Genomic DNA, 22622 nt, shown 5'->3' with positions numbered 1-22622 from the left:
AAATCCCATTGGCCTTTGATAAAGAATGTATAGCAAAACCTGAAACAGCAACAAAAGTGCTGTGAGAATCCTGAACTGTCTCTGCCTTTCGGGTCTCTCCCTAGTGTCCTTTGTGACAGGAAACAATTCAGTCTATTCCAAAGCACAGTAAGAACTACTGCTTCAGAAAGATCCATAAGGTGACATGGAAATGGAGGGGCTGTCGCCTGCAGTGCCCTCCCCTCTCTGCTTGGGAAGAGTCACTAAAACCTAAGCATCTGTTTCTTCTTTGTCCAGAGTCTCTAAGTACACACCCTCCATGAGTCCCCCTGAAGTGGACAAGGCTATACAGATGGCCCTGCATGCATGGAGTACGGCTGTCCCGCTGAACTTCGTTAGAATAAACTCTGGGGAAGCAGATATCATGATATCTTTCGAAACCGGAGGTATTGCACTATTTCGTGGGTTCTATCTTTAATACCAAGAAGAACTGCCTCAAACTTGCTCCTTGCGCACGTCTATGGAATGATCACCACAGGACTCCATCACACCACACCGGGTTGGGATGGGCAGAGGCAAAGAGCAACATCTTGCCAGGAGGTAGACCTGAGCGAGCTTCGCGTTGTTTGTGGGGCAGACCCGTGGAGGTGCACTGTCATTGAGGCTCTGCCCCATGACAGGACACGTTCTGCCCACTTTAGTTTCCCCACTGGCTAGGGGGCCACCTGACTTCAAGGTTTCCCCTAACGACTTTGATCAATATCCTGTGGTTCCATATTACCCAAGATTCTCTTACCTGGAGTCCCCACTGAGGAAATCACTTCCCCAAGAACCCTGAGAGATCCCCTATATGCGACCCCACCCAAAACTCTGCACACACAGCATAGCTACAGATGTAGCACTTGTGCCTCGCCCGTGCCCGAACACTGTCCTTGAGAAGTGCATGGATGCTCCCTGTGCCTACATGCTTGCCCACACACATGAATCCCCACACACCCTGCCACAGAGAGGCGTGGCTTTGAACATGACTGCTAAAGCTCTGAGTTTTACAGAAAAACTTGCAGGAAGCAGATGAAACAGCGGCCCTGAAGCTCTCTTGCCAGAGGCAGAACTGAGCGAGCTCCGCGTTGTTTGCCACTTTAGCCTCCACTGTGGGGCAGACTCACGGAAGTGCGCTTTCATCGTGACTCTGCCCCACTTTCGTTTTGACTGTCACTGCTTCTCCCTGTCCAGATCCTGTTGCTGAGTACCAGGGACATCGTGAGCCTGAGCTTATTCCTGTCTGTCTTTGCTGGGTGGGAGTGGGGGGTGGGGGGGTGGGGGTAGGGGGTGTTTAAGGGGTCAGGGAGAGGAGATCAGGACAGTCATGAAATGATATTCAAAAATGGCCGTGAGTGTCCTGCTCCTGCCAGGCATCCAAGGGCACCTGCTGAAATGGAGGGACATTGTAAGTCAAAGCAGGCTTAGGGGGCGTGGAGCTGACTCTTCATTTTTTGAGCTGGTATTTTGTGCCCTGGCTCAAAAGCTGGCTAGAGACCAGGCTGCCATTCTAAGTTCTCAGAACACACCAGCCTGACTGAACTGCATCGCAATTGACTTTTTTCCCCGAGAAGTAGCACACTGAGTTTGGGGTGTTGGCTTTAAAACAGCAGAGTTAGAACGGGGGCTCAGGCAGAGCCCTTGGTGCCAAGCCTGATTACCCCAGTTTGATCCCAGGGACCTGCATGGTAGAAGAAGAGAACCAGCTCCCGTAAGCTGTTCTTCGATCTTCACACAACACTGTGTGCATCCAGTCACACACACACATATAAAGTAAATAATTTTAAAATTAATTAATGAATTAATAAAACAAAATACAAATACCAATTTTTAAATAAAAAGTTGGGCATTGTCACCAAAAAATCTGAGAAACTGTGAACAGTAGCTTCTCTCACATTCTTCAAATGTTTTTCTTTTCTGTTCAACTCTTAATACTGTTAACTATACATGATAGAACAGAACACGGAAGTCTCTGGGTGCTGAGATTATCCCGACTAGCTTCACTTTCATAGGCTCTACACGTGCAGGTATATCAAAGTTACAAAGACATTTTTGACACAAATTATATTGTGCAGTACAAACGGAAAGCACGCATGTAGTTTAAAAGGCCCCTCTCACAGGGATCAGTTTTGAAAGCTCTTTCTGCCAACAAGACCATGTTTTTAATCAGTGGACTGGGCTGCTAGCAAACATCCATCCATTCTTTCTCCTTCTGAATTCTGTGTGTGACAGTCTACCATATACTGTGTGTTGCAATAAAAACCAGTACAGCAGTACAAAATAGTCCTTTTAATTTTTCAATTTCTTAACATATATACAGATTTATATATTATAATCATATTTTGAAATATATATTTGAAAATTAATATTAGGGCTAGAGAGATGGCTTGGCAGTTAAGAGCTATGCTATGCTATAACTCCAACTCCAGGGACATCTGTCGCCCACTTCTGGAATTCTTGGGCATTGTACTCATGTGCAGTACTCCCAGAGGGATACACACACACACACACACACACACAATTAAAAACAGATCTTTAAGAGATCAATATTGAAAAGTGCATTTAAGGGTCAATGCTGTCAAGAATGTTACCCACCTTTTGTGACCCCCCCCCCACCCCCCAGAATTACTAGGCGTTAATCCAATCGCTGTTTCCTACGTAGATCATGGGGATTCCTACCCATTTGATGGGCCTCGAGGGACTCTGGCCCATGCATTTGCACCTGGAGAAGGCCTGGGAGGAGACACACATTTCGACAATGCTGAGAAGTGGACTATGGGAACGAATGGTATATATGCACAATTCACCATAACCTGGAAAATATTGTATCTTCTTCTGGGCCTCCATCATGAAACCTTGAGGTTCAACGTCCCGAGCCACCCTTTAACTAGGGAGGCTGGCTAGGAAGCACAAGTAAGCCAAAAATCCAGAAGGGAACACCACAGGGGGAAAGACCTCCCACGCTGATGCTAGAGGCTAGCCCGTTCGTTCTTCCTTCACATCTAAACTACAGAACCAGTCCCCGCCCAAGCCCAGCTTGCTTGTCACTCGTGTGTATGAGATTTACGCCTCCTTACCTGTATGCGGGATGCACTTTATTTAGAAATAAACCCAGGAAATGAATTAGTAGTCTCCTAAGGAGTGTAGCTGGGGAGGATGTGAATGTTCTAGAATGTCATGCAGATCATCTAGAAACCTTCCTTGTGAGACATGCAAATGAAGGTACACCCATACACACTCAGGTATGGAATTCCAACTTTGACGTCAATCAGATTAAAGTCTCAATTCCTGGTTCCACCAATTGTTAACTGTAACCATATATAAATTATTTCAAACCTAGTTTCCTTGTAGCATTGATTAAAATGTTAAATGTGTATAATGCTGTAGTATGAAAGCAGCTTTATTTTTAGCAGTAAGTTGACCTTTTTATAACTGAATTCACCTTTACGTGTAAACCTATAATCAATCTATAGCAGATGGTAATTTGACCTCATGGTACTATATGTTCAATGTCTATTCAGAGATTTTTTTTGATAAAATCAACTTATAGTATAAAAAGGAAGTAGACTATAGGAACAAAAAGTGATTTAAGCATTTAGGACCCAAATTGATACACTATTATAAATTTCATTGCCACTACTAACTACAAAGTCCTTTGTTATCCCTCTGCTGTCTATCACTGATGAGGAAGTGGCTTGTCTTCCCTCACCCCACCCCACCCATATCCCAGAAATGGTGAAGAAACTAAAACAGACTGAAGTCAGAAGAGCCAGGTGCTAGAACAATCCGCCAACCCTTGAAACCTGTTCTAGGAAGCAGAATTAACTGTGTGGGGCATAAAGTCTTCTGTAAGGCAAGAGAACGAAAACAAACCCTGTGTTGATGCTTTCTCTCTCTCTCGTGTTTAGGATTCAATTTATTCACCGTTGCTGCTCATGAATTTGGCCATGCTCTGGGCCTGGGCCATTCCACAGACCCGTCGGCGCTGATGTACCCAACTTACAAGTACCAGAACCCCTATAGGTTCCATCTCCCCAAGGATGATGTGAAAGGGATCCAAGCATTATACGGTATGATCTCCTCACCATCTCTAACCCTGAAAGCGGCAGGCACTCACCTCCAAGTTGGAAAAAGTTCACTTCTACAGGAGTTACTTGCTTAGCTAAAGATGAGTAGGGTTGCCACTACAGCTTTGTCAGCCTATAAAGAGCTTGTCTACCAGTTAAAAGTGTTGCATCTTTCCTAAGATGCTGCTACATCTTCCTTCTAGAACATTCTGGCCATGAAAAGCCTAATAAAATGATCCATTTGCCTAACTTTCCAAAGCGAATAAAAATATATGCATTTGAAGATAGAAGGCATTGATTATATTTTATAGTTAACACACACACACACATGGACAAACACACATAACGTGTGTGTGCTTATCCACTTATGAATATGTGGTCTAAACTCCCTAACAATAGAAATTGCAATATTAATAACCATACTGCTCGACCATACAGACAATTTGCTGCTTGGGACACTCATTGTAACACTAGTCATCTATGCATAGCGAGGTTGTATGAACTCTGATTTCATAACTGTGAGCTTTTAAGGTTAAAGGCAGAAGGGAACCTTAGGATATTTTTAGGTACCAAATTAATTATGTGTGATAAGAAAAGTAGCAACCACCCTCAAATACCATTTCCATTAGTTCTTTGAGCATCTCATATATGTAGATGCAATGACTTTTGGTCCTACTCACTTCCCATACCTCACCCTATCTCCTCCCAGATTCACACGGGTTCCCATGCCATCTCTTTCTACAACCCAAAAAGTCCAATTTCTATTGCCTGCATACTGGAGCGTATTTGGCCTAGTAAACTCCACTCCCATAGACAAAACTGACTTTCCAGTAGTCATCAACTTCTGCAGGTGCTACCTGAGTCTCACACAAGTAGATTCTAGCACCCCTCCCAATTCACAATTGATGTAGCCAAGACCTTAAAAAGTTAAACTATTTGTTTCTATCACACAACGAACAGCTAGAGATACTGGGACTCAAGTCCAGTTCTGGCTGCCATGAGTAGGACATTGCCATTTTCAGTGGGAATGTGTGCAGGCTTCTAGAGTTCTTACAAGTAGATATGGACATGCTCTGAGTTGCTGGCATCATCTTGCACTTTGACCCTAGGACCCCGGAAAACATTCCCAGGAAAACCCACCATGCCCCATATCCCACCTCACAAGCCATCCATCCCTGACCTCTGTGACTCCAGCTCATCCTTTGATGCGGTGACAATGTTGGGAAAAGAGCTTCTATTCTTCAAGGATAGGTAAGTCCAAGATGCCCTCAGGCCTCAGCTCATTGCCAACCAATACCAGTGCCTCAATGGCTGAAGATCATGCAGGAGGGTAGGCAGTAGGGTCTTAGGAGATATACAACTGCACAAGTAGCTGTGGATGGAGTACTGGTTTGGTCTGGGCACTTTGTTGAGTGCTTTCCAAACAGCTGCAGGACTTATTTTAATTGCTTCAATCGTAGAGACTAGAATCCCCAGAGTAGAAAAAATGAAAAATGTAATTAAAAGATAGCAAGTTGGTTTCCCTAGGCCATCGACCCAAGTATATTGGGCAACTGTATGTTATTATTTGTACAGTGAGAGGAGCAGTAAGGGCTCATTCAACAGCTGGCAAGGGACAGTTAGCTAGTTAGACAGATGAGTGGATGGGTGACTGCATGCATGCATGAGTGGAAAGATGATGGGTGTAGATGAATGGGTGGATGGTGGGTAGGTGAGTGGGTGGGTGGGTGGGCAGATGGTTGGATGAATGAGTGTGTGGATGGGTGGATGGATGGATGGATGGATGGATGGGTAGGTGGATGGATGGATGGATGGATGGATGGATGGATGGATGGATGGATGGGCGGGTGGAAGGAAGGATGGATGGATGGATGGATGGATGGATGGATGGATGGATGGACAGATTGATGGATGGATGAATGGGTGGTGGGTAGATGGATGGATAGATGGATGGATGGATGGATGGATGGATGGATGGATGGGTGGAAGGATGGGTGGGTGGGTGAATGGATGGATGGATGGATGGATGGATGGATGGATGGATAGATAGATGGATAAATGGATGGATGGATGGATAGATAGATAGATGGATAAATGGGTGGATGGGTGGATGGATGAGTGGGTAGGTAGGTGGATGGATGGATGGATGGATGGATGGATGGATGGATGGATGGATGGATGGATGGGTAGATGGGTAGGTGCATAGATGGATCAATGAATAGATAGATGGATGGATAGATAGATGGATGGATGGATGGATGGATGGATGGATGAGTGATCAAATAGATAAATACATAGGAAGGTAATTATAATGAAAAGCCTTTCCTAAACTCATTTTTCAGGCCTCCAGATTTTTCAGTGTCTGTCAGCTATCATCATAGATACCATCTGACCCCATATTCTCACTTCTGAGAGAGTCTGACAGTTGTCTTCATGATCCCTCCATAATTTTCTGGAAGAAAATAGAAACACAGCAATGTCCACCCACATTTTTTTCTTTACTTGAGGAAATTTAATGGTTCCAGGATAGATAGAGGACCTCAGAAATATGTGTGTAGCCTTTTTCTTCATTGAAAAAGTGTCTGTTTAGTCTGCATTGGGTACCAAGAACTGCTGTATTGTCAAAAATTATAGAAGCAGCTCTGTCTTGACATGTCTCATGAAAGAAAACATTCAAAAAGCATTGTGAGGGCAGGGATGTAGCTCAGTCTGTAGTGTTCACCCAACATACCAAAGTCCCTCGGTTAAATAACTAGTATCTCATAAACTGGGCATGGTAGCACATACCTGCAATCCCAGCCCTGGGGAGGTAGAGAGAGTCAGGAGGACTAGAAATTCAAGGTCATTCTTGTTTATACAATGAGTTTGAGGCCAGCCTGGGCTACAGGAAATTGTCAAACACTTTTTTTTTGTCACTGAAAGACAGAAGTTTAAAAGGAAGGGCTGTACTCAGGAGAAAGAGTGTGCTTGGGAGCCAGAACTGTTTGCCTAGGCAAGAGTCCTGCCAGGAGGCAGAGCTGTGCTAGGAAATGGAGATGAACTCTGAGATCCTCAGAGGATTCCTGAAGAGATGGGGTCTGAGAAATATGTTCTTTATTTCGGAACAACATCTTAAAACTATTACTGTAAGAATGCTTTTTGTTTTCATTCAGAAAAGAGAAAGGCTGGGGTGTGATAGTATATGTCTATAATCTCATCACTTAGGAGTTAGGCAAGAGGATTCTGAGTTCGAGGCCAGCTTGGGGAAGGAGGAGAGGGGAATCATAAAATTTATCCAGAATCCTTCAGCCAGAAGATATCACTGTGCTGTGACTCCCTGGTTGCCATAAAAACACAGTAAGGACTAAGTGACTTAGAGCAGAGTCTGTTTTGTTGTAGAAATATTTAATCTCAATCCAGAGTTTCTACCCCATCTTTGATCATTCAGTTCCCAGATAAAAGACACATAACTTTTATCATTATAATAAGCCTTAATCAGCACTAGAGCTAGGCAGATATCTACCCTCTAAGCTATTAGAACTTATCTCCTCATTAATAATTCCCAATTAAAGCTTGCCATGCTCTGTCTGGGCCGCTCTTAACTTCAGTCGGCCAGCCCTCTTGGTCACGCTTTTATGACTCACCTAACCCAAGGCATCTTCCTTCTCTTCCCCTTTTCTCTCTTCCTCTTCTGTCTCCTCCCCATCATGGTTCTCTTCAGACACCAAACCTGGTAACTCCAGACACTGCCTATCTTGGTACTGCCCAGCAATAGACTGTAGGCATTTTTATTCACCCATCAGGATAACCTGGAGGCGGGTTTTTTGGTTTGTACAGGCAGCGGCCATTTTACTAGATGCTTGCCGACCTCTTCACATTCACATACGTTCTCCCTTTTACATTTGTTATTGATTTCTAATGTGTAGGTAGGTGCATATGTGCCTGTGGATGCCAAAGAACTGCTTGTGAAGGTTGGCTCTCTCCTTCCGGTGTGTGGGTCTTGGGGTTTAAACTCAGATGGTCAAGCATCTTTGCCCACTGAGTCATCTCATCTACCCTTGGTATCTCTTTTTATAAGGGCACTAAATTCACCCCCATAATTCTTGAGGTAGTTCTGCTTTGTTGATTTTTCCCTTTTTTATTTTTGAGATGGGGTTTTTGTGCTGTCCAAGCCAGTCCCAAAGTCCTGAGCTCAAACAATTCTCTTGAGTACGGAGATTACCACCATCTTAAGCATATGCTAACACGCCGAGCTCTGAAGTACTTGTTAGCTCAGACACCGGCCTAAGGGCTCCTCCCTCACGATCACACAGCTCTGTTTTACCTCAAGTCTACCATAAATGACTCCATTTGGCTTTAGCAGCTTGCATTTCACCTAAAAGTAAACCAAGTAAAATTGGAAGACAATGGTCCCAAGGCATAGTTAGAACCAGCCAGTCATGACAGCCTGTGACACAAGGCCAAGGGTTAACTGAGGATTGTACTCCCAGCAAATGGATGAGGTGGGGAAGCAACAAGGGTGGATGTCACAGAGCACACAGTGAGAAATGGAAATGGTAAATGTAGATCATCCACCTACGAATCATATTAATAAAAGGGGGAAATTAACATAGCAGCTAGAAGAGGCAATAGCGGGGGTCGGGGGAGGGAGGATTTCAAAGATGTTTGAAGACAGGACAAGGAGCCAGTGGAGCAAAAAAATGCAAAATGCTGTAGGAAGGAGATACGAAATCAGGAACTACTGTCATTAGATCATGTATTTGAAATCATGTTTCCCAGAATTCTGTGGGACGGAGGCGAGCATGCCTACCCAAGAAGAAAGCTGCTGTCCCGCATACTCTGTCCTTTTTCTTATTTTTCTTTAAGATTATTTTTATTTTATGTGTATGCCCAAATGTGTGTGTGTGTGTATATATATATATATATGCATCACTTGCATGCCTGGTTCCTGAAGAGGGTCATATCATATGGAACTGGAGTTATAAAAGGTTGTGTCTCCATATGGGTACTGGGAATTGAACCCAGATCCTCTAGAAAGGCAGCCAGTGCTCTCCACCACTTAGCCATCTCTCCAGCCCCAAGCCCTGAAGGTTGTGCATTAGAAGAGATCGGGTGGTGGTGTGCTAGCTTAGGCTAGTTTTGATGGATTACGAATCCAGACAAAATGACAGATGACTCTGTGCCACTTGTGAGCTCCCTCTCTGAGTGGGGATGGCCCTCCTTTGTCTTCATGGGTTGTGGCTTATACAGACAGGTCCCCTTTTTCCTCACATGGGTGTAAATGCTTAAAGCTATGTACAGTCCTGACTACTTCCTACCCACCCCACTCCCCACACCTACCCAGGTTTGAGTTTGATAAGCTCCACTTTCTCGACTTAAGTGAACTAGACAATGCATGCTTGATTTCCTGACCTCTGAAGCAACTGATTAGTGAACCCTAAAATGAGTGTCTTCCAGGACAGCAATGTGGTGGCATGTGATTCAAAATTTTCAGGAGCAAATTTAGAAGGAACCTTACCTGTACTAGTAAACACTATATTTAAAACTTACATAGTAATATTTTGGTTTGTCTTCAGATCATGTAAGTTTTTAAATCTTACATAACATCAATTAATAACTTTGTAGAGTAACTGTATCTTTCTTAAATTGATACAAATAACCATAAGTGCCTGTCAGAGTTTATAAAGCACTTCCTTTTGTAATCTGCCACCCCCTTGTTCTTTTAGGGGATGTGTTCACAATGTTCAAGAAGGGCTAGTAGTAACGAATTGAAGTTCACTTTTCTCTGCCAGCCTGGACCCAGCTTAGAACTTAGACCTTCAGCCTGTGTGCTCTGGGCAGCAGGCTCAATCCCCAGTACTGCTCTGAGGGTGAACTGCTGTCTGAGCCTGATTTGAAAATACGGTAAAGGTCAAGTGAAAAGCAGCCACTCCATCAACATTAATCATTTTAGGATGCAAATCACTCTAGGAAGTAAAGGAGCACCAAGGATCCTGTGTGCAGGAAGTAAGGAGCACCAAGGATCCTGTGTGCAGGAAGTAAGGAGCACCAAGGATCCTGTGTGCAGGAAGTAAGGAGCACCAATGATCCTGTGTGCAGGAAGTAAGGAGCACCAAGGATCCTGTGTGCAGGAAGTAAGGAGCACCAAGGATCCTGTGTGCAGGAAGTAAGGAGCACCAATGATCCTGTGTGCAGGAAGTAAGGAGCACCAATGATCCTGTGTGCTAGGAAATTGGAGAGTAGACAGGGAGAAGACAGAGGGGCTGGTCACTGTGCCCAGGTAGCAGAGAAGCGGCAATAAGGACATGGTCAGAGAACGTAAGGCAGCCCTGGAACAAGAAGAAAACAGGGGCAGAAATACAATCAGATGCCCTAGAACCATGCCAGCTCTCGGGTTCCCCGGTGTTCCCAGGTCTGATGGTGGATACTGCTCATGCATGTAGGCAGCCTTTCACGGGTCAGACTGAGAGTTCTGGTCCAATCCCTGGGCAGTCCCTCCCAAGCTGGACTGGTCATACCTCAGCTCTGACCAAATTTCCCCCTCACTGAATATTTTATGGTTCCGACTCAGTTTCTTCCTGACTATCTAGAGGTTATTTGCCTGGCCAGGTTTCTAAGACAGTCCAGTGATAATTGTTCTGGGTCCCTATTAATCTCATTTGGCATATACCCAGAGGATTCTCCAGCATGTAATAAGGACACATGCTCCACTATGTTCCTAGCAGCCCTATTTATAATTGCCAGAAGCTGGAAAGAATCCAGGTATCCCTCAACGGAGGAATGGATACAAAAAAATGTGGTATATTTACACAATAAAATACTATTCAGTCATTAGAAACAATGAATTCATGAAATTCTTAGGCAAATGGATGGAGCTGGAGAACATCATACTAAGTGAGGTAACCCAGTCTCAAAAGATCAATCATGGTATGCACTCACTAATAAGTGGATATTAGCCTAGAAAATTCGAATACCTAAAACATAATCCACACATCAAATGATGTACAAGAAGAACGGAGGAGTGTACCCTGGTTATGGAAAGACTCAGTGCAGTATAGGGCAATACCAGAACAGGAAGGTGGGAAGGGGTGGATGGGGAACAGGGGGAGGGAAGGGGGCTTATGGGACTTTCAGGGAACCAGAAAAGGAGAAATCATTTGAAATGTAAATAAAAAAATATATCGAATAAAAAAAAAAAAAAAAGAACAGAAGATGCCGGGTAGTGGTGGTGCATGCCTTTAATCCCAGCTTTTGGGAGGCAGGGAGGTTTCTGAGTTCGAGGCCAGCCTGGTCTACAGAATGAGTTCCAGGCCAGCCAGGGCTACACAGAGAAACCCTGTCTCAAAAAACAAAGAAAGAAAAAAAGAAGAAAGAAAGAAAGAAAGAAAGAAAGAAAGAAAGAAAGAAAGAAAGAAAGAAAGAAAGAAAGAAAGAAAGAAAGAAAGAAAGAAAGAAAGAAAGAAAGACTACTACCATAATTTAAAGACAAATTTGAAGCAAGCTTTAATTAAATACTGGCCAGATTGATTGAACTCTCTGGCTAGGTCCATCTATGGGTTCCCAGAAAATGGACCTGAGGCATTTTAGGTTTGCAGGGGATTAAAGAAAGCAAAACCCAGAATTCACCAGCATTTCCCATCAGGTCCACTTAGGGGTAATCATTACCTCCCACCTACATCCAGTCAGGACAAGATCTATCCTGATGTGTTTCCTGCCCGCGCACTGCCAGCACACATGTGACCAGGCACATGTAGTGTAGCTGGGTCAAACAGATTTGTTTAGGGAAGTGAACACATGTTGTGTTATCTCCACAATGGCCTCAGGCGTCTCAGGAAGTACCCGTCCTGGGCGAGGGCTCACAGGACAGAGGCATTTTTGTTTCATGGATCTCTTAGGCACAGTGATCAAGACTTAAAACATAACTTTGGCTCTCACAGCCCCAAGGATGCACAGTTCCCGGAGGATCTGTTTCCTCTAGGGTGACTAAACGAGAGGGTGTCCCTCGCACCTCCCATTCCTTTCTTGGTGCATAACTGTTAACGCCTTTTCCTTGCTTTTTGCTCTTTAGAATGTCTTTTACTGGAAGGGCAGAGCAGATTTTCAAAGGTCTTAAGCTCTTTGCCCGACTTGGCTCCAGTCTGGCAAGTGGCTGGACCGCGGAGCTCCCCAAAGCACTGCCACACCTCCAGGATGGAGTCTGGACTTTCTTCCCTCTTCTGTTCTGTTAAGTTCCGGGTTTCTTTGTTACTGAAACTAGTGGGTCTTAGCCAATCCCCACCCCCTCGGACAGCTGTTTCCTAACTTCCGGTTTATGGGGGGGGGGGGGGATCTGGCTGTCTGTCGCGTCTGCATGTCTTCTGTGTCCTCTTTCTCTCCTTGCATCACACTACCTGATCCCACAAGAATAGTCAGCAGCTAGGAGCATCCAGAAGAAGAGAAAGGCACCTCTCCATCCTGAAAATAGGGAAAGGACCAGAGAAGCAAAGTCAAGGAGGGCTTGGGGCGGTGCAAACAGAAGACAGAGCGCAGATGCAGCTTGGGCTGGACTGCCGGGACTGTCCGGGAAACGGGGTGAAGGCGTGTCCTGAAAGAGAAACACTCGGATCTTCCTAGGCAGGTGTGGAACAAAGACGGTCACAATACTCCATGAGGTGGGCACCTCAATGCACAGGAAGCGAAAGCTTGTCAACAGTAAAACGTTTCTGAACAAGCAGTGGCCAGATTTTTAGTTAAAAAATCCAGCATGTAATGAATCCCAGGTCTAGCATCGTTCACCCATGTTGTGTTGTGCAATTTCACCACAGTCTTGCTTCTGATCATACAACATGCACAGCTTCTTCTGGGTATGCTGTCACAGCATGCAATGCCCATGGAGTCTACCTGATATCTCCACACACATGTGAGACTACTGTATGTTATGAATTTCTGTGTTATTACTGTATGTGCAATATACAAAGATTGTTAATATTTTCCTCCTATGGAAGTATCAAATTAATATACCTTTGGTCTGGTCTATGTTAGACAAACAAGCAGCTCATCAGAGGGCAATTTTGTTTTAATAAATGGCCAAAATTATATCTATGCCAAAGAAATTTAAAATTAAGACAAAATTCTCTGTGATTTATCACCAGCAAATTTTTAATTTGTTATTTTATATGCCTATATAGTGGGTTACTTAAAACTTTTTCTCAGAACTAAAAGGGTCATACATGGGGGAAATTATAAGAAAACACATTCAGGCTGGATGTAGCTCTATTACTTAGCAAGATCCAGAATTCAGTTCGCAGCCAAAGAAGAAGAGGAGGAGAAGGAGGAGGAAGAGGAGGAGGAGAAAGAAGGAAGGAAGGAAGGAAGGAAGGAAGGAAGGAAGGAAGGAAGGAAGGAAGGAAGGAAGGAAGGAAAATATAAAAAGGAGGAAAAGGAAGAAATAGAGGAACCGTTCTACAACATGGACCAGAGGTAGCAGGCACTATGCTATGCCCCAAGATAAAAAGGTGGGTAAGCATGATCCTGACTGCACACACACCCCAGTCCCAGAACAAACACAGGACGAAGGCCAAGGAGAAGGCTTTCAGTAAGGTCATCTCAATTTGAAGGAATTAGAGTTCTAGGAGTAGAAAATGCAAATCTCATAAACTATGAAATTTATTGATCAAATTTAGCATTAGCAGACAAATGTTTATTGAATCTTGATTATGTTCTGCACAGAGTTAGCTACCAGTCACAGGACAACAGATAGTGGCAGTAAATACCTTATCAGCTTGCAGGTCCTATCAAGCTCTGCGGTTTTCTTTTCTTATCAGAGGTTAGATTATGGAGGCCTATTCAACTGCTTCAATGCATAGTTCCTGTATGTCCTGGCCAATCCTTTGCCAACAAGTCTCAATTCAGGGAGATTACATTTTGAGTTCTTTGTTCAATTCTAATTCATCTTTTGCTTTAATCTGCTGAGTTTGTGTTCTATTGTTTTATTATCTATCAAACATAAGTTTTCTTCACTCACTAGTTTGTGGGAAGTGTTCAAGGGTAGGCAGTGCGATACAGAGTCTAACTCTGTGTGGATATGGACATTGTAATAGACTGCTCAAAACCGTGTTTCCTATCTGGGGGCTAAATAATCCTGTAAGCTACACTAAGCCAGGTCCATTAGCTATTCCTAATTCTGAGGACACTTCCCAGCCTTAGTTACGACAATCAACATTGTCACCAGACAGCATCAAATTTTATGTCCTGGTGGCACAAAATTTTGAATTAGAATGAGTACTTTGCTTCAATTTAGTCCTCACAGTATCTGCAATAATTTAAATCAAGACTGGTACAATATGAAAATTAAATTCTAATACCTGTGAGACTCTCCAGAAATCTTCTATGATTTTAGATGACAAGTAGAGTTTAATTTTTGCTTAGAAATTTGGTCATTTTTCAATTCTTTTGTGATTTTAATTTTGGGAACAACAAGAGTAGTATAGGAAAGAGAAACTGCATGTAGTGATCTTTGGGATCCAAGCATGTATGATAGTGGATATCTCACTAATTTACCCATCTATGTTTTGAATATTGGAATGAATAATAAAAAATGGAGTGAAGTTTCAGAGGCACAGTACAATAAAAAGTAAGAAGAAACTTGTTTATAAGGTTAAAAACTAAAAACCAGTCATGACAGCTCACCCCTGAAACCCAGCACACAGGAGTGGAAAACCAAACACCAGAAGTTTAAAGTCATCCTCAAAGAGTTTAAAGACAACTCTTTGAAGATTTCATGACGATTCATGAACCCTGCAATAATAATAATAATAATAATAATAATAATAATAATGTGTCACTATATAAACATGGCCAATGGCCAATGGTATTTGGGATTTCACAGTGTTCTCTGCCATGTGACTTATAATATCGTTTGAATCTCTGCAATTTAAGAATTCAACCGATCCTGGCTCTTGGCTTCTTTTGGCCCGCCCTATAGGATTTTCTGGAGAAGGCAGGTGCACTTGGCAGCAGGGATCCGGCCCAGCACCATCACCAGCTCCTTCCCCCAGCTTATGTCCAATGTGGATGCGGCTTACGAAGTGGCTGAACGAGGCATTGCTTTCTTCTTCAAAGGTACCTACAGATCTCTCAAGGAAAGGAATGCCAAGGCCTCGGTGCCGTGCCTGTGTTACTCTGGTGATCGGGTTCGGCTGGACACTAAGTGTAGCTCACAACTGTTGCAGCCACGGAAGAAATGACAGTGCCTATCAACTGTCCCCAGGACCAGCCTTTGAGTTCAGTGGGCACCGTGCTATATGGCTGGCGTTAGGGAGCTTAAAACCAGTCCCTGGCGTCTCTTGCGGAACAGCATGGCACAGTCCAGTGAGAGCCTTTAACGTTAATTGATATCCTACAGAATCCTGCTTAGGGCAGCTGTCGGGGCACAGCCTCCTGTGAGTTCCAAAGACAGACCCTCAGGAGTGCAGTGTCTGATTGCATCCCTTCACTGTGACCGACTCTGAGACATGGCCCAGCTGCCATGAGACTCCATTTCTCATCTGCGAAGTGATTGGAATGGCACTGCTCTTGAACCTGTGTCTCAGCAATAGAGAGCCACAAAAGCTACCCAGGAAGCACAGCTATGATGCTTTGCCATTGTCCTGGGCAAAAGGGTAGACTGTTGACAACTTAAGGGAAAAGCATCATCATTACCTGTTACTAGTTCCCTCTTCCTCATGCATATATGAAGTGAGAGGAGGTAATAAACAAAAGGTGTATAGAAAAAATAAAGATGTTAAGAGTAAGAAGACAAGGTTGGAGAGATGACTCAGCAGTTAAGCTCTTCCAAAGGTCCCGAGTTCAAGTCCCAGCAACCACATGATGGCTCACAACCATCCGTAATGGTATCTGGCACCCTCTTCTGGTGTGTCAGAAGACAGCTATGGTGTACTTAAATATAATAATAAATAAATCTTTAAAAAAGAGAGAGAGAGACATCTAAGCATACTTTTTAAAAAAAAAGAGTAAGAAGACACAATTGTATCAATATTACTGCTTCCCCAAGGTATAAATGTAGGCTTGCCTCGGGGAAGTGTGAAGTCTATTACTATTCCAACTGAGTGACTAGATACTTAAATCCATAGGAGCTAGCCCCATTCACTGTCCAGAATAGGGATCTTCATGAGTGGAATGTATTGGTGAGTGTTACAGAACTGCTGTAGATTCTAATCTTTGTTTCCAGGTCCTCACTACTGGGTCACTCGAGGATTCCAGATGCAAGGTCCTCCTCGGACAATTTATGACTTTGGGTTCCCAAGGCACGTACAACGAATAGACGCTGCCGTCTACCTCAAGGAGCCTCAGAAGACCCTGTTCTTTGTGGGAGAGGAGTACTACAGGTGCGGCCTTTACTTCCTTGATTCTCTGCATGTATTTGATGGGAAGGAAAACATCCTTCACAAAAACTAAGACAAGCGACTTGACAATATTAGCCTGCTCACTTCTTGGCCACAGGGTGGTCTTTAAGATAGAGAACTGTACAGTCAGCCCGCCGATCGTCTTTAGGGCCAGCATCCTAAGATTTCAGTGAATTCACTGATTTGGCCCAGCGATCTACAGGAGTGGACATGGTGTCTCGGGGTTCATCACTATCTTATAGAAATACCTACACCATTACATAAGATAGACCTTTAAAATATTTTAATCTGGGGTAAAAATAGAAGTGGTCTCAAATGAGACCCTCTTTGGAGGAGAGTTCTGCTTAAAGGAAAAGCCTTACAGAGAAGTCGTTCTACCTAAATTAGACAAACGCCACGACTGTCCTTTAGCAGTCCACAATGAACAGGTCAGCGTAAGGTCTGACCTGGCTCCAGTCCCTGCGCACAGGGCCACACGGCAGCTGCCTGCTAAGGTTCTGTCTTGTGACTGGTACTGGGAACTGACTGGGGCTCTCTGCAAAGCACCCGCAAAGACCACCTCAGCCTCTGCACCTCCACTTCCATACTCTCCTTGCTATAGTTTGTTTTCACAAATGTCAAACAAGAAGCAAAACAGGTTCTATAGACAGTGACTGTAGCAAAACCTTGTGTCCATGGTAGGGCTCTGGAAATCAGAGGAGCCAGAGCGCCAGGAGAGCTTTCACTCCAGTTTATGTTTCCTCTCTCTCTCCCTCACAGTCTCTCTCCCCTTTAGTCTATCACCCACCACCGTGCTTGGGAAGGTATGGCTGAGTGGAGGTCTGGTGACAGCAGAGGTCCCAAATTCTCTCTGAATTGGAGGTTAGGGAAGGAGAGCTTCTCTGACTTAATGATGTCTACAGCCCTCGGTAGACATAGCATGGAGTCTTTCGGGCTGGATCTCTGTGACTGTCTATTAAGGAAGAGTCTTTCTTTATATGTTGTTTCTTTATTGGGTTTTGGTTTGTTTATTGATTTTTTTAATTTGTATTATTGGGAGGGCACACATGCCGTGGCACCGTGTGGAGGTCAGAGGACACTCACCAGTCTTGCTCCTGTTCTCCCACCATGGGAGTCTTGGGGTTGAACTCTAGTTGCCAGGGTTGGCTGCAGGCTCTTCTATCTGCTGAGCCATCCCATGAGACCGTGAAAGAGCCTTTAGTGATCTAGACGCAGAGAGTTCCTTACATTTCTTTTTTTTCTTCCATTGTCGTTGGCTAATTTCTCTGTTGAGAAATTTCTCATCTTCCGATGGCAACAGGGATAACGGTACAAGGGGCTGTCATGCGGTGGGAGTGCCACCGGTCTCCACCATCCTTCCTTGTGATGGATGGTTTCTGAATGCACGTGGAGTGAATGGGGATCCACAGGTCCCTCCCCTTTCCCGTCACACTGGCAGTGAGAACACAGGCTGTCTATACAGTAGGCTGAAGCATCATTGCGAGAAAGGACACATCTTCCACGTTCTTCATTCTGGATGCCTGTACTACTGGGAGATAGTCTCATTTAAAGATTTTTCTGGTTAGTTACGATAGAGAAAAAAAGAAGAGTAAAGTAAAATTAATGTTACTTGTGAATGTCTTTTTTCTTTCTTTTTTTATTAGATATATTCTTTATTTACATTTCAAATGATTTCCCCTTTCCTGCCCCCTCCCCCCGAAAATCTTATAAGCCATCTCCCCTCCCCCTGTTCCCCAATCAACCCTCCCCTGCTTCCCTGTCCTGGTATTCCCCTACACTACTATATCAAGCCTTCCCAGGACCAGGGGCCTCTCCTCCCTTTGATGTCCAACAAGGTCATCTACTGCTGCCTATGCATCTGGAGCCACGGGTAACTCCATGTGTACTATCTGGTTGATGGTTTTGTCCCCGGGAGCTGTGGGGGCACTGGGTGACTCATATTATTGTTCCTCCTGTGGCACTGCAAACCCCTTCAGCTCCTTGTGTCCTTTCTCTAGCTCCCTCTTGTGAATGTCTTCAAAATAAAACAAAACCTATTGTCAAATCACTTCACTAAAGCTAGCTATTGGGTATGAGTACATCCCAGGTTTTCTCCTGGAATCATGATGCTCAAAAGAAGCCACAGAGTTTCCAGCGAAGAGTGTGTGCAACAGGACTGAGGACATAGCTCAGAAGTAGTGCTCCCCTATCAAGTCTGCACCCCTGAGTTCAATCCCCAGTGTAGCAAGCACAAGACAAATGAGAGATGTGAGCAGGAGTAAGGGGCCGCAGAGTTCACAGCAGGTTGGCCAGCAGTAAGCAGGCGAGCTCTCCATTTCTTTATTTACAAATGGAGTCAGAAACTGTACTTAACTTCACAGAGTTACCAAATGGAAAGGGAGGGGGAGAAGAATATGGTATACCTCATATGTACCCAGACATCATCTTATAGCTCTAGTAGATCTATAGATAAATGATTAACAGAAGTTCAAATGCAAGCGCACAGCTGTCAGAGGCTGCATGGCTTTCGGGAAGCCAGATCAAGGAGGAAACAGGCAGTCTAGCAAAGGTGTCAGAAAAAAGTGCCCAGGGGAAGTGAGGACTGCGCCCCCTCCCAGAGAGTGTGGGAGTTTTCCAGGCAGAAGTGGGTGGGGCAGGTTTGAGTGGGGGCAAGAGTGGGTCAGGGCAGGAGGAGTGGGTGGGGGCAGATGGCTTCCAGGCAGATAAGCAATTCATGAGAAAGCACCAGGACAAGAATGGGCAGTGAGTGTGGGGGAAACCACAGGTGATTCATTCAAGGCAGTGAGAACACCAGCCCCAGGAGGGAAGCATCCAAGACAAGATGGTAGAGCAAACTGGAGGATCTGTGATTTCTACAGAAATCCATGCCAAGTCTATAGGAAAGGGGGAATTACTAAATATCTTAAAGGAAAGACTAACTCAGTATGTTATGTTGACATGACTAGAAATCAGAGAAGACAGGCCACAAAGCCACAGAAAGCCTATCCAATGTGTTCAAAAAAATAATTCTCAACCAAAAATGCTACATGTGGCAAAGCTATTGTTTAATTGGAAAGAGAGACTGGGCATGGTGGCGCATGCCTTTATTCCCCGCTTTGAGAAGAATAGGCAGAAGAATGTTCTGAGTTTGAGGTCAGCCTCTTTACATAGTAGGTGCCAAGCCAGCCAAAAATACATAGTGATCGCCTGTTTCAAAGAGACATGGGATGGGGAATACATAGATAGAAACAGAATATTCTCAAATAAACAAAATCTGTGAGAATTTCTCGCTGAGCTGCCTTAAAAGTAATAATGAAGTTATTTATGCATAAGGCAAATGATCCTATATAATACACACATACACATTCACTCACACATATGCGAATTCACGGGGTACCAGATGTAATTATGTAGTAGCAGAATAATATAAATGTGCTTCTTCTTCTGTTTTAACTGATCTGAGAATCAATATAACATATATATATATATACACATACATACATACATACATATGCATATACTCATATTGTGGACTATAATATAGACACACGCACACATCTTACCCACTGCTGGTGTGGAAGAAAACTGTCTGAGCTGTGAAAGTGACAGCAAACGGCAGTACTCATTCACAAACCACGTTAGCCAAAAAGACGATGTAACTAAAAACAGTCAATACTGTGTTTCTGTCTCTAAGCATCATTATAAACCATGCAACTATATAAAATTATAGTTATAAAAACAATTTCATAAATATGCTACAAATATCCCAAAAATAATGGGAATAAAATAGAGCTGATCGGGGCTTGTGGACAGTGCCTTCACCAGTGGCCTGAGCCGTCTTGATAGAACTGCTGCTTCCCTCTTTTTCTCTCTTAAAGATTTATTTAGTTTTACTTTATGTGCGTGGTTGTTTTGCCTGTCCACCATGTGTGTGCAATGCCTGTGGAAGCCTGGGGATCCCCTGGAGTTGGAGTTACATGTGGTTGTGACACACTATGTGGGTGCTGGGGATGGGACCCAGGTCCTCTGGATGTGAAGCCAGAGGCCTTACCCACTGAGCCATCTCTCTCCAGCCCATAGTTCCTTTGTAATAGCTAAAGATTGACACACTGTGTCAACTGTTAGTCTAATTAAATTACAAAAAAATTTAAAAGTTATAAAAATATTTTGTTTCATTTTTAATTTTGGCTTCTAAGGTATTGTTTAACCTTTGGACGGCTGGCTTCCTATGGAGTTCAGTCTACAGGAAATAGGTTCTAGTGGAAACCACAACTATGCCCCATAGACTATCAAGGGGAAATGTGCTTCATTTGTTTAAAAAAATTCATTATGATAGTTATTCAGAAGTTATTCAAGCATACTTCCAAATATAGAGCCAAGTTTGTTTGGTCTCAGCTAGGAGAGTGTTTTGTGCCTTTTTGGTCACCCACCGGGCATGGATTCTGCCTTGCCTGGTGGCTCAAGTATAACAAACAATGCCTTACAAGAGAGGCAGATGTTTTGAGCTGGGGTATAGCTCAGTAAGCGAATGCTTGCCTGGCATGTGAGGCCTGGGCTTCAACCCTCAACATCTCAAAGGAAACATCACAGAAGACATTTGTAATGGAGGATTGGCGTTTAAACAGTCCTCATTCAGATGTTCTGTCCTCGGGTTTTCTTCCTCCCTTCTCTAGAGTTATGTTAAATTCCATGCTCCCTTCTCTCATTGTAGTTCTATCAATCTTTGCTCTTTATTATGAGGCTGCCTTATAATTGCATACAAATACATTGAACTAATGGTGTGAACCTTTTTTTTTTTTGATGCAAAAGCAAGAGGTTTATTTTCCAGCACGTTGGGGTCAACCTGCAATCAGTCCCTCGAGGAGAATGATGAGAAGGTGATCCCAAATATCTATTACAAGCAGTTTTTATACTTTTTAGTGGCATAGGTTACATCAACAAGATTACAGTTCAAGCTTATTGGATAAGCATATTGACCTTTAAATCTATTGGCTTCCAAGCATGACATGCATTTCAACTCTACCTGGGACTTTCCAAAGGGTCAGGTGACTATCAGTCAGTACATTCTGAGAAATTTTTGCTTAGGGATGTTTCTGTGGATGGCGAATGGAACTTGGCCTAGCCTTGACCCCAGGTGGGAGGGGGACGCTGTAGGAAAGGTATGGGCCTGGAAAACCCCTTAGGGTCCCTCATTTCCCCCTTTTTCCTGTACAAGTTCCAATCCTGGAGCTACACTCAGGGGTCTTGGGTAACTAACTCATATTCTTCAGGTCCTATCCTCAGGGTCTCATATTGTTGGCATAGGACCATTAGCTGCACTGTTCCTATCAAGGCTAAAAGCTTCAATATGCAGGGTCCAAAGGTCAGCAATAGCAGGAGAACAATTAGAGGTCCTAACAAGGTGGAAATAAGGATGGTTAACCAAAAGGAGGAGTTAAACCAAGACTCCAACCAGCCTTGACCCTGTTCTCTTTCTCTTTCTGCTTGGCTAGCCCTTCTCTCACCTTGGCCATTGAATCTTTAACTGCCCCTGGAATGGTCCTGTTCGCACTTCCCAATGTTTCACATCCCCAGGTAGCACAGAAAAAGTGGTTGGTCCCCCAACACTGATGGGCCTGCTTCTTCCATCTCTTAGGCACACATATATGGGGGTTTCTTACAGGATACTCCTCAACTTCAGGCGTCCACACCCTAAAACCCACCCTCCAAGGCCACTTTTGGGACACAGTTTAGATTCACAAGTCCCTCGTCCCCCACATTCAGGTAATCCCTCCCCACTGGGTCTCTAGGGTAAAGATATCCCAGGAGCCAAGGCCCACTGCTAGCTTACAGAGACCAAAGACCAGGTCCGGCCACCAGACATAAGGCTGGTGTTCCTCTGTAGTGGACCGGGCTACATCCCCAGTGGCTGAGTGGGTTGTGGGGGGTGCTGAGGCTCAGTGCAGGAAGATACACACAGCCATCTCGTGGTTTCTCTGGCCTTGCAGAAGGGGAGTTGCTCAGGTGTCTGGCTGCTGTCCAGTTGGCATCAGGTGCTGATGCTGGTCTGACGTGACTTACATGAACCCAGGCAGCTACCCCATCCACTTTAACAGAAGTCGGGGTGGTCAACAACACCAGGAACTGCCTTTCCACTTTGCTTCCAAGTTTTCAGCGTGATGTCTCTTGACATACCCAATCTCCACATTGGTACTCC

At 44.1% G+C, this 22622-nt stretch overlaps 1 protein-coding gene across 1 annotated transcript in view; it reads left to right on the top strand.

Annotated features, from left to right (window-relative positions):
* Mmp20 (matrix metallopeptidase 20) overlaps window positions 1-22622 on the top strand; it is a 49043-nt gene that overhangs the window by 12388 nt on the left and 14033 nt on the right. The window contains exons 3-8 of the mRNA XM_052189157.1: window positions 277-425; window positions 2681-2806; window positions 3927-4088; window positions 5195-5336; window positions 15028-15164; window positions 16273-16429. Of these exons, the coding sequence (XP_052045117.1) occupies window positions 277-425; window positions 2681-2806; window positions 3927-4088; window positions 5195-5336; window positions 15028-15164; window positions 16273-16429 (873 nt within the window). The remainder of the gene's footprint in view (window positions 1-276; window positions 426-2680; window positions 2807-3926; window positions 4089-5194; window positions 5337-15027; window positions 15165-16272; window positions 16430-22622) is intronic.

This window comes from Apodemus sylvaticus, chromosome 7 (genome assembly GCF_947179515.1).
Source record: "Apodemus sylvaticus chromosome 7, mApoSyl1.1, whole genome shotgun sequence".
NCBI classification, from domain to species: Eukaryota; Metazoa; Chordata; class Mammalia; order Rodentia; family Muridae; genus Apodemus; species Apodemus sylvaticus.
This window is presented reverse-complemented; position numbering and strand designations above follow the sequence as displayed.